Below are 16,125 nucleotides of genomic sequence, written 5' to 3' on the forward strand. Positions count from 1 at the left end.
TGCAGTGATTTGGAGTAAGAAATAAAAAACTACTGAAAGCAGTTCTGTGTGTTACTGTGGTGAAATATTCAGGCTCCTGTACATGGAAATTTTTGAGATACAGTTACTTTGGTCTGTGCATTTCCTTTTTCCTTTACAGAATCCTTATTTTAAAATAGCTAACCTTGATTAGCTATTGGCTGCCCCTGGCATGGTGACATAAGTAACAAAAAAATTTCCAAAAAGGAAATGCAGAAGCAGCTGATTATCTCCATAATTAGCAGTTAATAATATAAATTTCTGGAGATTAAATGAGCTGCATCTTTATTACTGTATAACTTCATTTCAGCAACATAAGCACACTTGATGGCTGTGCACTTATTAGAGTAAAACTTTTGCAAGTATTTTATACACAAATGGACTGTCTCCTATGTACTGATGAACAGGGGCAGACCACCAGCTGGTAGCCAGGAATGCTACACACTTTGAAAATGTCAGCATAGCTTGGAAATATTTTGTGTTTTATTCTTTTTTTCTTAATGCTCCCAGGAATCAGGCAGTAGACTTAGGGGGTTTAAGTCATAACTATTTTTCCTGTTATGTGAACAGTAGAAATTTTATGTATCTCATATTTAAGTAGAAACTTAAGTATCCTTGTGGAGCTACTTATCTTAAGCCTCACATCTGAAAAAACTATTCCATAACTGTTTCCCATGGAAACTATTGATATAGCAGGCACGTTATTATATACTCATCTATTCTGACCACTCTTGTGGGAATGTGTATATGGTATTTTTATTACCTATATATGTATGTAATGGGTTTTTTATATAATATGGCTAAAGGGATAAAGTCTTGAATTCTTGGAGAACAGTCTCTGAAAGTTTCCTTTGGGAGTAATCATCTCTGAGTAATTGCTGCTGAAGTTGCAGAGGATTAGGCTAGAACTTGAAAAAACAAATAGATTTTTAACTTCTTCATTCTATTGTCCCAGAGAGATCAAGAGGCTTTGCTGAATCTTCTGTGGATAAGCTGGTATAAAATCCCTTCATCTCCGTATCATCCCTAAGGTTCAGACTGGGAAAAGTATGGGGAGGAAAGAGGCACAGAGGAAATGGGCTTGCATTCCATGGCCTTTGCAGAGAAAACAAATATTCATTTCCCCTCCTGCTTTGCATTCCCATCAGTAACGGTGCTTGAAGTTCTATTTACAGTTTTGTGAGGTTTATATAACCTTGGAAAGAATGAATGCTTGGGCTAGTGCCAAGATCATCTTCAGCTAGGCATCACTTTTGCTAAATTATCTTCTATTATGCCAAAGGATGTGGTCCCCAGTCCAGCAATTTGCAATTGCTAATATGTCATTTTTGATTTATTGCTCAGTTTGCTTGTGCATTTTGCTCATTTGCAAGTGATGCCCCCTTTTTCTGAGCTGAGAAGTGAAAATAACAGTAGAAGTATCATTTCCTTACTATGGATAGGCTGCAGTTCTGATTATTTTGAAGCTGTGGATGCAAGCTTAGTTTATGGTGTTGTGCCATACTTTTCCTACTCTGAAAATATTTTGTAATAAAAACCTTTCAAAGTTCTGAGAGGCAATACTTCCAGAAAAATGTTAGAGGTTGTGATTACATAAAACAGCAAGGAACAAACTTCCTCTTATTTTTCCAGTGAGCTGCCCTGAGGCTCTGGGCAAATTCCTTTGCTCTACTGTCTTCGGTTGAGTTGGTCAGCAGTAGAGTGAAGATACTGGAATTAATTGCAATACTGAAGTTGTTTTCCCTCTGTCCTTCAACTTTCTGAGTATGTTTAGCCCTCTGTGAGATGATCTGAAAACCTGGTTTAAGATGAGAGTTTGGGGGGGCTGCCAGGCCAGGTCCAGCAGCAGCTTTGCAGGGGGGTGTGTGTGTGTGATGAACCTTTCTGTGTGCAGGTAACTGCCTTGTGGTGCAGATGTTTGTGTGTTTCCTTGAAAGACAAGATGACAACTTTTATGAGAGACAATATGACACCTGATGAAGGCCTGTAAGGTTTGGCTTGTGTTGTTGCCCTGGTGCAGGAGGAAGGAGCTTTATGCAGAATACTTCATGCAGAACCTTTCTCTGTTCTTCTGGGAGAACATCGTGCGAAAACCCTTAGTAAGCAATCTTTGAAGGGAAAGTGCTTGTTGCTCATGTAGTGGCTGTAGTGACTTGTGCTATTTATAATGTCACTGTGTCCTGTGAAAGGCAGTTATCTTGATGGTAGCCCCTTTTCCAGTATAATAACTTTGTCAAGAGTATTTTTCTTGTCTTCATCTAACAAAATTAGTTGTACTTTTTGGTATTAGAAGTATTTTTAACCAAAGGCAACTGTCATGGGAACCTAGTAATGTACTAGAAAATCCACTACAGTTCTCTATCTTTCCCTATTCTTGCAGCCTCTTCCCTTATGAACTCTGTTATGTAAAGGTGTGGGCAGAAATAATCATATTTGGTGTGGGGAGGGGAAGTGTGTCAGTCAAAAGTCCATGTTTTTTTTTTTTTGAACGTTTCCTCTGTATCTATAGAGCTGTCACTGAAAAGCCTTTTTCAGACACAGATGCTGATATGACATCGATTTCAGTCTTTTGGGTGAATAATTGTTTTTGTCTATGCAGTAGGGCTAGTAAGGTAAAGACACATGAGTTGGTTTTAGCTTGTCTTGTAATGTCTGGATTGATTCCTGCGTCCTGGGCTCTACTTGAGGAGGAGTTGTGAGAGAAACCCACTCCAAGTTGTCAGTCTGAGTCAGTACAGCTTGATTCTTCGTTTTCAATTTTAGTTTTACAGTTGAGCTGAGAGGAGGATTCCTACTGTGCAAGTGATTCTCTCTCAAGATATTTTGTGCATTCTCCCTGAGTTCAGTTATTACATCTAACTTTAGCACTGTAGTTCTGCAGCCAGGTTTTAGTGTGTGGTATCTGTCATTACACAGAGGTTTTGTGCTAGGAACCCTGTTATGAAACTGATAGCTGAGAGTTTGTGTGGAGCTCTTCAGAAGCCACAATTTTACAGCAGCAAGCAACCATTCTGGATTATTTGGATATCAAATGCTCAGCAAGAAACAGAAGCCAAAATGCTGATACAGCCCAGGATGCAGTAAAAGAGACAGGTGTGCTTGAGTACCTTTTTCATTTTCTTTTATTTTTTGGCCATCTTTCCTTATGCAAAGGAAACTTCCATGTTGATTTAGACCCATTAATGGCTATAATAGACAAAAGGGTCCCCAATTTTTTTTTACAGGCTTTGTATTTAAAAGTTTTTCTGGGCAACTATGCTAAAATAACTTCAGAAACTTACCATTATATGTTTAATGGAGGAGACTAATGTTCCACGAGTAGATCTCAAAAACACCACATGAAAATGGAAAAGGAAAATATTCTTACAATCATGGTATTAGAGCAGAGTGGGTGTCCTACTGCTTTTTTCCTACCTTACATTTGAGTCATCAGCAGCATCTGATTTCTTTCATGGCGTGGGCAAATCTTTATCAATTAACATCAAGAAAATTCATCAGTACATACAAGTCTTAAAATATGGTGTTGGCTAATAGCAGAATGCTGTGTTTGAGCAATAACCATAATACATGTGCAGCAGCATCTTCCCCTGTGATTACTGAATGGCTTCTATTTTGGGATTGTTTCATGGCTCAGCTTGGAGTGCTCTTGGGAAAGCTCAAGTAGGCAAGCTTCCAAAAAGCTGCTTTTATTCTGATGGTAAAGCTGCAGAGAGACAGTTCAAAAGACCAGGTGTCTTATGTTTTTACAAGCTGATCTTTGAAACTTCTCTCTTGGTCCATGGAATGAATGCAGCACCCATTTCTGAGGCTCTCTGGGTTTGTTTTTTTTTTTTTTTACTCAGTTCTGCAGCATAATGCCATCTTTTTGAGCAGAAGCTTTTAGCACAAAGATGGAGATGGGCATATAATAAGCATTTCAGAGTTGGCTGTCTTGCAGTGTTCCTGTGTGAGTCTGTGAGGATGTGTCTGTGCTGCAGTCACAGGAACCTGAATTAGCCCCTAATGAGCCTGGTGGTGGTGCAGCAAGAGGACTGGTACCAGTATAAACCAGCTGGGTTTAGGCAATCTCATACTGCTGGCTATGCTGCAGGCTCTGCACTTTGGCTTCTTACTTTTGCCCAAACCTGCATCTGAGGTCAGGCAAGAACAAGTGGTGTAGGCACCTGCAGTTAATTTTTCCCAGTTCTGTGATGTTTGTTTCAGGTTTTTTTTTGTTGTTGTTTAAGTGAACAGCTCAACAGCATGTACATAGTCAATTGATCATAGATTCTTCTTTATCAAATCTGATGGATTTGATAGCTAATGTGGTTGACAGGATGCAAATACAGTATACTTGTTAAAACATAGCAGTGATTTTTGAGTTGAAGTTTCTCCCCTCACCCCTGAAAATAAATGAAAGCAATTCTCTAAATACTTCTTCCTAAAGAGGAAAAAATCTGGGTATATTGAAAGCAACATGATTATTCTTAGAAAAATGAAAACTTGCTATAAAGCCTCAGATTATTACATGATCTCCAGTTTGAGATGAACTCATATTTTATACAATGTGCATTGAAACTGAAGCCTATTTATTTTCCAGTTTGTAAGATAGGGCACTTGCAATTCTGTATGTGGACCTTCCCCACCTGCATCTGAAAGTAAATACCTTGTCATTAGTAAACCAAATTATAAGTATTTATATATATATTTTGAAAAACCATGTTAGATTTTTCACTCCTTCTTAGGAAAATTTATTTAATTTAATGTTGCTATTTTTTTGAAGGAAAAGAAAGCATTACATGTAACTGGCCTTTTATGAGATGGAAATCAGTTTATATGTGTCATAAGCAAATGCCTTTGAGAAAACAATTTTTAGGAAAGACTGTTTAGATGTAAAAATATTAGTGTTCAATATGTTTAGTCTGTCTTCCCAAATTTTGTAAACCTCTTTCTGTTTGGCTTTGTTAGCAGTTCTTAAATTCTGTCTGCACCTTTGACTGTTAACTCTGCAAATTTTTAATGACAGTGCCTAATTAGTCAGCTTGCTTGAGCAGAGTATCTCCATAGGCACAAAAAGGGCATATTTTCTCTATCATAGATTAAATGTTGATTCACAAGTCTGCAAGCTTCAAAAGATTTGGATTTTATTACTTAATTTTCAATATAAGTATTACAAATCACTGGAAGTTTTTAGTGTAACGAATCTGAGATGGGAAAACCAAAGTATTAAATCCTGTGAATTAATCTAACATTTCCAATTTATAGAGGGGCAAATTGGATCTGTGTTCTGTGACAGAAGAAAAGGATTTAAAGTCTCCTAGATTTTGGATTCCTCATTAAATTGTTTTAAACATGTGGGTATTTTTGTCTTACAGCTGCGCCGCATGCAAGAGATGATTGCACAGATGCAGGCCCAAATGAGGATGAAGCCTGGTGATGATTAAGAGACCTAATATCTAGGTCCATCAGGTATGACTTTTCTGACTTGTTTACTCCTCTGACATGAGATTTTCACAATGATTGGCTTTAATTTTGCACTTTGGACTTGCTTTTACAGTGCTTAGAAATTGAGTAGAGTAGAAAAAGGTCTATGCAGATGTCTCATTTCCAGCTGTTTTTAAGACTTGTAAAAGCTTATTTCAGTGCTTTGGTTTTGGATCATCTGGCTTTGTTGCTGTTAGCAAAAGCTTCTCAGAAAATTAGTTTGACTATGTATAAACAAAAGTTAGGGTGTTTTGGGTTAGGTTGCTGAGTTTAAAGCAGTTTTTGTTTAGTTGTTTTTTTTTTCTGAAAGAGCCAAACAGAATTTTAGACAAACTGGCTATGTGTACTGAGTAGAGACTCTCTTGATGCCCTCTCTGATATACTAGGTAGGATCAAATTGAGTCAAGAAAAAAAATTTTTGTAGAAATTATTCATACTTTCTTTAGAATGCAGTTCTTCTGGCATAATTTTTCTTTTAAATGCAAGAATAAATAGCAGAAGGATATGAACAGTACTGTTGCTTAATACTTCAATTTAATACTCTTGTTGTGTTTGCTGGTCTTCTGGAATGTAAAGCTTGAATAAAATGGATTATATTATCCCTTATGACCTTGTGGCAGTTGCCAACATTCCAAGCCTAAAATAAGGAGATTTTTTTGTTGCCTTTATTTGAACCTTCAGTCTTCCTGTTTATATTAATAAATAAATTTTACAAAGAGAGAGAAAAAGTCTCTCCTAAGGAGTAAACCTGTTCACTGGATTCCTATTTAAGCAGATGCTGATGGTTTTACTGGTATGTGAGTGAAGTAGTTAAGGGGAAAAAATAATTCAGACAGGTTTTTCAGTGTCACAATTCCAAGTCTTGCAGATAGAGGAGTCTTCACATCATGTCTTCCAACTGCCATACTAAGATATGTTTTCCCAGAGCTGGAAATCCAAACACTGAGTTTTGTGGCTGATCATACAGTGTATGTGATAGCAGTGTGTCTGACACACGGCTCTCACTTCCCCAGACAGGAGCTGGTAATTGTGCAGCCTGTCCAATATTTTAGTTTGAACTGAAGGTCCCAAGTGTTCATGGTGGCTTTGTTTATCATACAGCCAAACTCTGCCTGCTTGTGAAAATGACTGAATCAGGAAACCTTATGTACTGTTGATGATTACTGTTTTTTAAAGAAAAGGAGCTCAATTCTTTCTGCAGCTTACAAAACACATTTAATCACGAGGTATCCTTTAAACTGATACTCAGTAAGAAAAAAAATCACCTTAAATCTAACAGGCTTGTCCACAGTTGTTTCTTCCAAAGCAGAGGATGGTACATTATAAAATATATATTCAAAGCTTCAGTTTCTAGGTAGTGGATTTGCTGTGAAATCAGTGTTTGAGGACTAATAGGATGCAGTGTATCCACTGCAGTTATCCAGTCATGGCACCAGAATTCCCTGTGTTTCACAACTTCTGCCAATCCTGGATGTGGTATTTATAAAAACAAATCAGGGCATGGTTTGTCCCAGGCTGAATTTGCACCCATGGAGACATAAGTAAATAGAGCTATGAGCATGCTGTGTCAACTTAGAAGTTATTTTGTAGCTACTTTATGTTCCTAATCTGGAATACCTCTTGAACCACTGAATTAGTTAAGCAGGAGAGCTTTGCAGGTTTAACTAAGTATCCTCATGATCCTGTTGTGATTAAGTTTCAACAAAGTCTTAGGAAAGTTATTTGGTCTGAAATACTGAATGTGTACAAATTTGAAAAGGATTAGAACCAGATCTTCATGTGTGGAGGTCCTGCAGTTTCTTTGGAATCTGCTAAACTGCATTTCTGCAGATGCTACGGAAATATTGTTTGATAGACTGCTTTCAGGAAAGAGTTTTGAACTTTTTTGTTAACCTTGAAATGTTGATTGATAGACTTAACATAATTTGTTGGCAGAATGGCAATGGCAGAACCTGAGTGTTCTGTAGGATTCTGTCAGTGTGTTGAAGTGAAAACTCACCTAGAACTTAGCCCTGGGGAAGTTTCTCTCGTGGTAACCAACTTGCACTTTAGAAGGAATGACTGTTTCAACCTCCAGCATCAGATATATTTGGTTTATTTTACTGAACAAACTCTTTCCAGAGAAATCAGGAAACATGCAATTGACACAGTAGTTAGGAGAACCAAACTGCCAACAAGTTTAGATACAGTTGATATTGAGCTTTTTGTTCTATGGCAGCTTATCTCTCAGGTTCCAGTTTTATGAAAACTTGGAAGGGTCAGCTCTGCCACTGAAACCAGTGCCTCTCCTCCAGTTGCTCTTTTGCACCCTTTGTGCTGAGAAAAATACATAACCTTATAGGTAATTTATATGAAAATCAACATTTTCACTCTCTTTATTTTGAATAAATCATTATTTATTAATTTTCATTAAAAAATCCTGTAAGTATTTTTCCCCTTCATAAAGAACAGATATGAAGATATTTTGGGAAAAGTAAATATCTTTGTAGATATGAGCTGGAGTGTAAACAGTAGGATATTGAAATACAATACCCAGATAGGTGAATTACCCACTTATAGTTTCAGATGTATTTCAGCATGGAGAGAAGAGTGCTGAATGTTTTGGAGGTTTCTGGAAAGAGTCTGGTATTGCATAATGGTTAAGAATTCAGATCCTTGCCAAAAATACTGCCAAGTCTGTATTACAAAGTGGTACACAAATGGGACAACTGGAAGGTCTGGTTTGCCTAATCCCCTGTGAATTTAAGATTTTAGGGATGGAGCAGTGAGAGAATTAACTTCAAGCATTTTCCTTTTCTAGGGTAGAGTAGGGGAAGCATAAGGGGAGTGAAAAAGGTAAGGATTAGACACAGGGAATATGCTCAGAGTTTCCAAAGAGTATGGGCAGATTTCTTGCTGTGGAGCAGTGGAAACCTAAAGTGTAATGACAACCAGCACTGGTGGAGACGGGGTGATGGGGTTAGAAGTAGGAGAGGAAGATGATTTTTGGAAACAGTAGTGACCATTGTGCCAACTACAGCTTTTGACAGAAGCCTGTGAGTACAGACTTGTTCTACATGGTGGTGATGAAGAGCAGCCCTAAAAAAAGTGTGTTAAACTTTACTTTTGTCTGTTCCCTCCAAACATTTCATAGCTTCTGTGTACAAACACTGCATGTGGAGATTATGGTAGCAGCCCATGTGAAGCATGGTAAAAACTTCAAGACAAGCTTGATTTTTCAGATGTTTTTTCTTTTAAAATGCAAGATGCTATGTAAGGTGTGGGAGCTTCTTATATTTGACAGTTCAAATGAAGGATTGAAGAGGAAGGAAGTGGAGGAGTGGGATAACTTACCAAAACGAGAACAGATTTAGATTTATTTGGATACTCCAATACAGAATGCTTTTGAAACAAGCCTGCAGTAATTCCAATAGCAAATTTACTAGTTTCTCAAACAGTCCATTGCAGATATCAACTACTATGAAAAGCTGGAATTATTTTGCAGATGAAATGGTTGTTGATGGGTGTTTCTTCCTTTTCCTTCTCTGTTTCTGAAAGTATTTCTCTTTGCAATCTATTTTCCTCTTGTTATTTTTATAAATCTGGCTTATCTGTCTTCCACTCAGCTTCACGATTGTACTGGGACAAATTAGGAACAGAGGCCAGGCTGTAGAAAACAAAAATAGCCAGCTGGAATTGTAGTTATGGTTATGGAAATGTCTTCAGAAAATAAAAAAACCCAAGCATCTTGCACTTAAAATATCTGTAGGATGTTGAAAATTCTTTTAGTACGGCTCATGATTTCCACAATTATTTTGAAGTGTCCTGAGCTCACTGACATTGTTCTGATTCTTGATAAGAACTGTTCTAAAGGAACCAAACAACTAGTGCTTTCTACCAAAGAATTGACATCATTTAACAGAACAACACAAAGCATTGTCATAGCAACCAGCCTTTTAAAACGATGCTGCTGAATGCTGAATTGATCTGATGAGAAGTGTCATTTGAGAAAGTTAAGATCATGTTGTAGTTTTTGGCAGCTGAAATTGAGAGCCTAGAGAATGTGAAGCTTGGGCAAATGTGCCACATTTGGAACAACTGCCTGGCACTGCCAGTGGATGTTTCTTTGGCTGGAAAATAAACAAGAGGAGCACCATCGTTCTCCAGCTCTTTGCAGTTTTTCTGACTGGAGTTGTTCATCAAACATGGACAGACTGGCACAAGCTTTTGTTTTCCTTAGAGATTAACCTTCTGATTGAATTCTTGGTTTTTTCTTTGCTGCTGTACAAGTGAAGTGCTGAACTTGAGTGGTTTTGTAGGACCTTGAAGTGAACTTGTATAGATCTTAGAGCTGGTATTGACCTGTGCTTGTGTGTAATGGGCCAAAAGCCAGGTGGCAGAGTTGTGTTATGTTTTTTACACCTTGATGCATAGAAAATACTGCTTTCATTTGAATTTGTAAATCCAAAAGTATCTTGCATCTCCCTGTTAGTCCATACTGCTCTCAGTTGGTGAAACAGTCACGTTCCTGGGCTCCAAGCAGAGCATAATAAAAACCAGTGTACTTGGATTGTGACTTTGGCCTTTGTCAGAAGAGAAGTTTTTCTGATAGGAAAAAGGTAGTACTTTTAAAAAACTGTATTCCTGAAATAATTGTACAGAAAAAATATGTGCCATTAATATGATACAAAAGCATTAGTCAGGTCTGTAACCTCCTGTACTTTCCGTCTTCTGGCTCTTAAAGCATCTTGCTTGGATTTGTACCTGTCTGCATTTTCTATATGCAGAATTTCCAGGAGTTTGTTCTGTAAGGAAAATTCTCTTCTAGGAATAGCAGGGTGTAATTTCTGACACTGTAGGATTTATGCATTTTGAAAGGCACATTCCAACTTGACACCTGTTTCCAGAACTGCCATGCTTATAGGGGAGAGAGAAACAAAACCACTGTTTTTCAGACATACAAGCTTTCCAAGGAGTGACACAATGTTTGTAAAACATAAAAAGACTGAAACACCCAACAGCAAGTTTTTCTGATATTTTCACACAATTGTCCAAACTGCATATATTAAAAAATTGTGAATTTACATTATAAAAATGTAGATGAACAAATACAAATCCAATTTTTGCCATATAATCCCAGAGACTACAACATAGAATGCAAAATTTCTAATGGCTCACTGCAGAAGTCTTTTTCTGTGGGGAAATGTCAGGGGTGAGTGGAAATATATTTATTTGCTTTTCAGTAATGTGTTGATGCCTTGGGAAAGGTGAAGTCTGCAGTGCAGCAGCTCCAGTGGCACTTTGCACTCTGCCTCTGAGAGGTTTGATTACCCAGGAGTGACACAATTGACATATTCCACCTCTTCCTCTTTCTCGGGCACACTGCTGCATCCAGTATAGCTGCTGGGTGCATATGGGTGACAAGGAGTGAGGGGAGGTGCTTGCTGCCAGAATTTCTAGCAGACCTAAAGAATGGAGTACACAAACCTAGATCTATGCCAAAGCCTGCCAAGGTGTCATGAGGGACCTGAAAATGCTTCAAGGCACTGTTTGCAAAATGAACATTTTTGGAAGAATGTTTCTTAGAGATGTTCTAGAGCTTGGAGTTTGGTATGTCTTGGTATGACTCAGGGGATATTAATATATGAGCATATTTCATTAACTTAAACATTGGAAAGAACTTTAAAAACCAGTTTTGTAACTTAGTATGTGCTTGGCATTGCTGTGGGTAAGTGTGAAGTGTTGCTACAGACTAGCAGGAGGAAAGGGGATGAACTTGTAACAATGGAGTCAACAGAAGGTGACTGCAACATCAGAAACCCTTTGTATTAGGGGTGTGAATGACAAAATGAGTCAAAACTGGCTAACATCAGAGCATTAGTGTCATCCAGTACTTATTTTCTTTGGGAAGATGCCATTTCTGAAAGCTCTTGGTGATGATTGGACATTCAAAGAGCTGTGGCTGCAGCAGAAAATAAATGCTATTTGAAGAAAAAGAATTTAGGTCAGTGAGAAAATGTAACTGCTTATAAAACAAATTTCTCTCATTAGGAATTCAGAAGTGTACATGGAGAGATGTCAAGTTGTCCTGCATTATAATGGTGTTCTGAGAAGCAGCTGAGGGGGAGGCAAGCCCATTCCTTCCCAAGGTGTTTGAAACCTTTACAAATGTAGGATTGAGCTATCAGACCATGGGCACTGGGGACAGGTGTATGCAGTGCTAGCTACAATACTTACAGAGCAATTTTTCTTTTAGTGGCACACTGTAGAAATGTATTTCTGAAATAATGGTATGAATTCACATTGCAGACATTTATTATAGCTAGGAATTGGTGAAAGAATAAGGTTAGTCTAATACAACTGGAGATTCCATTTGTAAAGAACAGTATCACCATAATGTAATATAAAATACTGTCTCATAAGGAGATCAGGAAGAGCAGTGAAATAAATCCACAAATGCAAATGCACAAACATAATGTATGAGTATATAATGAGTATATAAAATGCAGATATTGTGTTGCTAATGCTGGTAACATCAGTGCAGAGCTGTTCTTATAACCAGAGCCTTCATGTTTATTGCAAATTCCAGTCTCTTTGTGAGTTATGGTCTCTTCTTGAGGTATTTTCTGTAACAGATTAGAGTTAGGCAAGCAAGGACAATTTCTCTTTCATACTTGAAGCAGCAGTGTAGCAGAATAGGTTATTTTGAATATGATTATTGAATCTGGTCAGCAATGAATGGATTCTGCCTTTAAAACCTTAAAAGTGGCTTGCTTGTTCTGTTGTTATGGGAAGTGATGGTCTCCTTAAAATGTTAAGTAATTGTGGTATGGAAACAATTCCCACTGGGAAAATGGTGAAGAACAAAGGACCCTGTGGCCAGCTTTTCCTTGCTGTTATCCCAGCTGAGCTCAGCTGGTAAGGTCTGGATGAGTGTTGCACTGCACTTCACAAGTGCAGTGACACAATAGTGGTTTCTAGGATAATTCTTTCTACCATCCAGATGAATGTTTAGATGAAGCTATTTTCTTCTTGTCAGGAAGGAGTATTTTTGGTACTGGAGAATGTGGGGTGTCTCCTGAGTTTTAAATCTGACACGGCTTCTTAAGAAGGGCCCAGTTTTCAGGGAAGACTGGAATTCTGTTCTCTTTGGAGCAACTTTCTCAGTAGCTATAGAGATATCCAAAACTGGTATTTATTTTTGAAATTACAGATCATTGTCCTTCAGCCACATGAATACTGCTGTATGAATGCTTGAAAGAATTTTGTTTGTTTCCTGTTTTACCTAAGCAATGTCATAAGAGTTGTTTGTGCATGACATCAAGCTTACTGCTTACTTTTAACCCTGTTTAGAGAAGTGGTTTTCATTTGCCTCACCAGCAGCAGTGCAGGCTCTGCCTGAAGTTGGTTTTTTGTGTGTGCTTCTGTTGAGATAACTGTAAAGCAGTTCTGGTATTCTTGTAGAGAGGGAGGTGTGGGTGTGATGCAGGTGCTGAAGGAGGTATGTAACTAAAAATAGATTCTCATTTATGTCTAATAAGATATTTGTAATAAATACTTGGGGCTAAAGTGCACCTGACTCAGCTGTTGTAGTTCCAATGCTGGTCCCTGTGATGCAGGAACTGAAATGTCCCATTCCCTGGATTGCTTGCTTTGCTTGGAGGGCCTCGCACTGCCCCAAATGCTACGATGGTGCTGGGTGTTTGCTCTTTCTAATGTTTTTTTGTTCTCCACTTTTGTTCCAGCAGTATACACTTCTCTAAGTGGATGGGTGCTCTCTTTTCTTTGACCGAATGGTAACGTTCAAATAGAAAATGTGGAAGCCACAGACCAAGACCTGCGTTAAAACAAACACAGAGTCTGAAGATTGTGTTGTAAACTGGCTTGTTTTATATATTCAATGTTAATCAAGTTATACTGTATCTTTTTTTATTCTTTCAGTAACACTGTCTTCATACTTATAAATGTGGTTTTATTAGCCTTCCTATACCCTTTTATACCAAAACTGATAGGTACACTGTTTGGAGTAGTCATTGTGAGCAAGGAGTTAATTGTGGTTAGATTATTCTGAAGTTTTGTGTTTAAAACTAAAAGACATTGTGGCCTGTTTACAGTAAACTTATGTGTGTTTGCACAGTATCATCACTTTCACTTGCCATTTTAAGTCATCCTGTATTGTATCAGTTTTTCATAACTTTCTTTGTGCTTTGGTTACTTTTGAAGCTTCATCTCTGGTGATTTCTACTTGTGTGATGTTTGAGAAAACGTACATGACACTGATTCACCAGTGATGCAAGCAAAGAAGCTGACTTCTCTAAATCATCGTGCCTTAACATACCATAAACCCTGCACGCTAACAACTTCTCTGGATGCCTCTGAAGATTTCTCTTCAGGTCTCAAGTATTGATTGCAAGAATTTCTGTCACAGGCATTTTTATCTGTCAGCTGAGTGATGGCATGTACTGAACTTTTAAAGTACCATAACACTTAATTTTCATGGAAGTTTTGTAATAAACTGTATGAATGTGGAAAATGTTGAATTTTGGGATGGTTTTTTGATGCCTTTTTTGGCTTTTTTAAGCTAATCTATCAAATGTTGTCATGGTGTCATGTACTGTGCACATTCAAAGGAATCATATTTACCCTGGGAAATGAAGGGTTTTCTAGGATTTGCCTATATACAAGCTGCTTTGATTTCATTTCAGAACAATTTTAAAAGTTAGATAGCAGGAGTTTGCATCCACCTTGTTCAGCAGGCACCTTCTGACATCTTTTAGTTGAGTAAATACTTTGGAAGCTGATCACACATCTTAGTTTTTCAACTCATGAATGTTGCAGTTTCCTCTGTCCTTACTGAGTGCCTACCTCTTGCATGCTTTTGTAGTTTTGCTTGTACAGAAGTGAAAATTATTTTGCAAATATGTGACTGAGACATTTTGTCTTCTGTACTAATTGGGGTGTCTTTCATGTAATGATTAACCCCAGATTTGCAGTGTAGCAATGAGTGTTTAATCAGGGTAGGATTAACAAATGATTTGCTTTACAGGGATGTGTATTTGGCTTGTGTTTGGAGTTGAACTGCATAAAGTGGATGTAACATTGTTTTCTCAGAGGCTGCTATAATGAAGTTGAAAGAAGTGGAGTGAGAGATGTGTTCATACAAAGTATCTTCAGGTTTTTGAAGGTGGTAATTGTATTGTAAGCATGTCTGTCGAGAGGGCCAAGGTGAGAGATTTAACGGTAAACATTTTCTCATTGATCATGTTCACCTTTCTTCTTGTTTTTCTTCTAGAATGTTGCATCATATTTTTCAACCTTCTTAAAATTATGTTGTCCATTTGTGCTTGTGGAAGTCAAGACAGCCACACACACCCCTCTTGTGAAAGCAAGACTTTGGGTGCATACATGAGTGATGTACAGGATTAGATCTCTGAATAAAGGTAGCATGAAGGGTTCCTCTTTCAGAGAAAACTAGGACAATAGGGAAGCAGGCTCTCAAAAGCATTTAGTCATTAACCTTAAAAATGGAGCTTCCCCACCTGTTTTCAAAGCAAAGCACCTGAAGTCACTCTTCAGTTCTTGGATGTGAAACCTCAGTGAATAGGTTTTTATCAGCAGATACTAATTATAGATTGATAGTCTCTGCCTCCTCTGGCTTGTGAATTCCACTTGGAGATTTTTGGTGCAAATTCTGAAATGTATTTGGATACTAGTCTGTAGTGTTGCTGTACTGCTACCATACCTGACTGCTTTCCTCTCAGTCTAGCTTAATTTTTATGTCTCCTACCACTTGTTTGATGTTGCCTGATACTCATCCTCAGCTACATTTGAACTTGGTTTTGCTAAAATATTTCACAGCTTAGCTGGGGAACATTTATTTATTAAGCCAAGTCTTTGCTACTGTGAAGATCTCTGGAGAGAGGACTCTGGGTAAAGCCTCTTTTCTGACCTTGCCTTTCCACTGGTGCCTGTCAGCAGTGCTGGGGCCATGGAAGAAGACAAGTTGTTTTTTCTGAATTCCACCCCCTCTCTCTCTCCCAGTTCCCAGCACTGGGACAAAGTGCCCACATGTCATTAGTTTAACAACTGTTCAGCAGGATCAAGTGGTTGCAGTCTTTTTGGTCTTCATTATATTTAAAAATTCTGGCAGATGATAAAACAGCATATGGCTTGGTTGATTGGCTTGTTGGTGCCTTTAATTGTCAAATAGAGTCTGTAATGGTCTGTGGCTCTCTAGCATTTAAAACCAAGCAAATATGCTGACAATTACCTAATTTATTTTTTTTTTCTGATGCTTTGAATCAATGGTAAAAGTACGCTAAGGATGACTTAATGTTTGGGTTTTTTTAAATGTATGTGCCTGAGATTGCCAATCTATGGTCTTGGAAGTGTCTTCCTGTTTTGATATGGGGATTGTTTTGTATGTGAAGGTGGAAGAAATCTCAAGATAAATGCTGTGATGACTACAAGGAATTGAAAAGTTAGCATGGCATCAGTGTCAGTTGTTTCAAGGCATGGGAGTGTCCTTGCATTTGTGCAGCTATCACTATACCAGGCTTATCCTGCCCTGTGTTAGGAAGTGTTTCAAGTCTGATTATTTACCTGTCCTTGAAATGTGGAAGATGTATTTTCTCCCTGGAGCTGTGCAAGTTGGGGAGATGATCT

The 16,125-nt window shown here is 38.0% G+C and overlaps 2 protein-coding genes across 11 annotated transcripts in view; both read left to right on the forward strand.

Annotated features, from left to right (window-relative positions):
* The window catches only part of LOC103536568 (septin-2), a 35,360-nt gene extending 21,360 nt beyond the window's left edge, over window positions 1–14,000 (forward strand). For 9 of the 10 annotated variants that reach the window (XM_030460456.1, XM_030460462.1, XM_030460458.1 and 6 more), the window contains exons 12-13: window positions 5,373–5,466; window positions 13,209–14,000. In XM_030460456.1, the coding sequence (XP_030316316.1) occupies window positions 5,373–5,441 (69 nt within the window). In that variant the 3' untranslated portion in view covers window positions 5,442–5,466; window positions 13,209–14,000. Of the gene's footprint in view, window positions 1–5,372; window positions 5,467–13,205 lie in introns of all 10 variants that reach the window. The other variant, XM_008502740.2, reaches the window with a different exon arrangement.
* Window positions 14,001–14,638: 638 nt separating this feature from the next.
* SEPTIN5 (septin 5) overlaps window positions 14,639–16,125 on the forward strand; it is a 42,971-nt gene continuing 41,484 nt past the window's right edge. The window contains exon 1 of the mRNA XM_030460428.1: window positions 14,639–14,685. Coding sequence (XP_030316288.1) covers window positions 14,665–14,685 — 21 coding nt within the window. The 5' untranslated portion in view covers window positions 14,639–14,664. The remainder of the gene's footprint in view (window positions 14,686–16,125) is intronic.

This window comes from Calypte anna, chromosome 15, assembly GCF_003957555.1.
Source record: "Calypte anna isolate BGI_N300 chromosome 15, bCalAnn1_v1.p, whole genome shotgun sequence".
Lineage (NCBI taxonomy): Eukaryota > Metazoa > Chordata > Aves > Apodiformes > Trochilidae > Calypte > Calypte anna.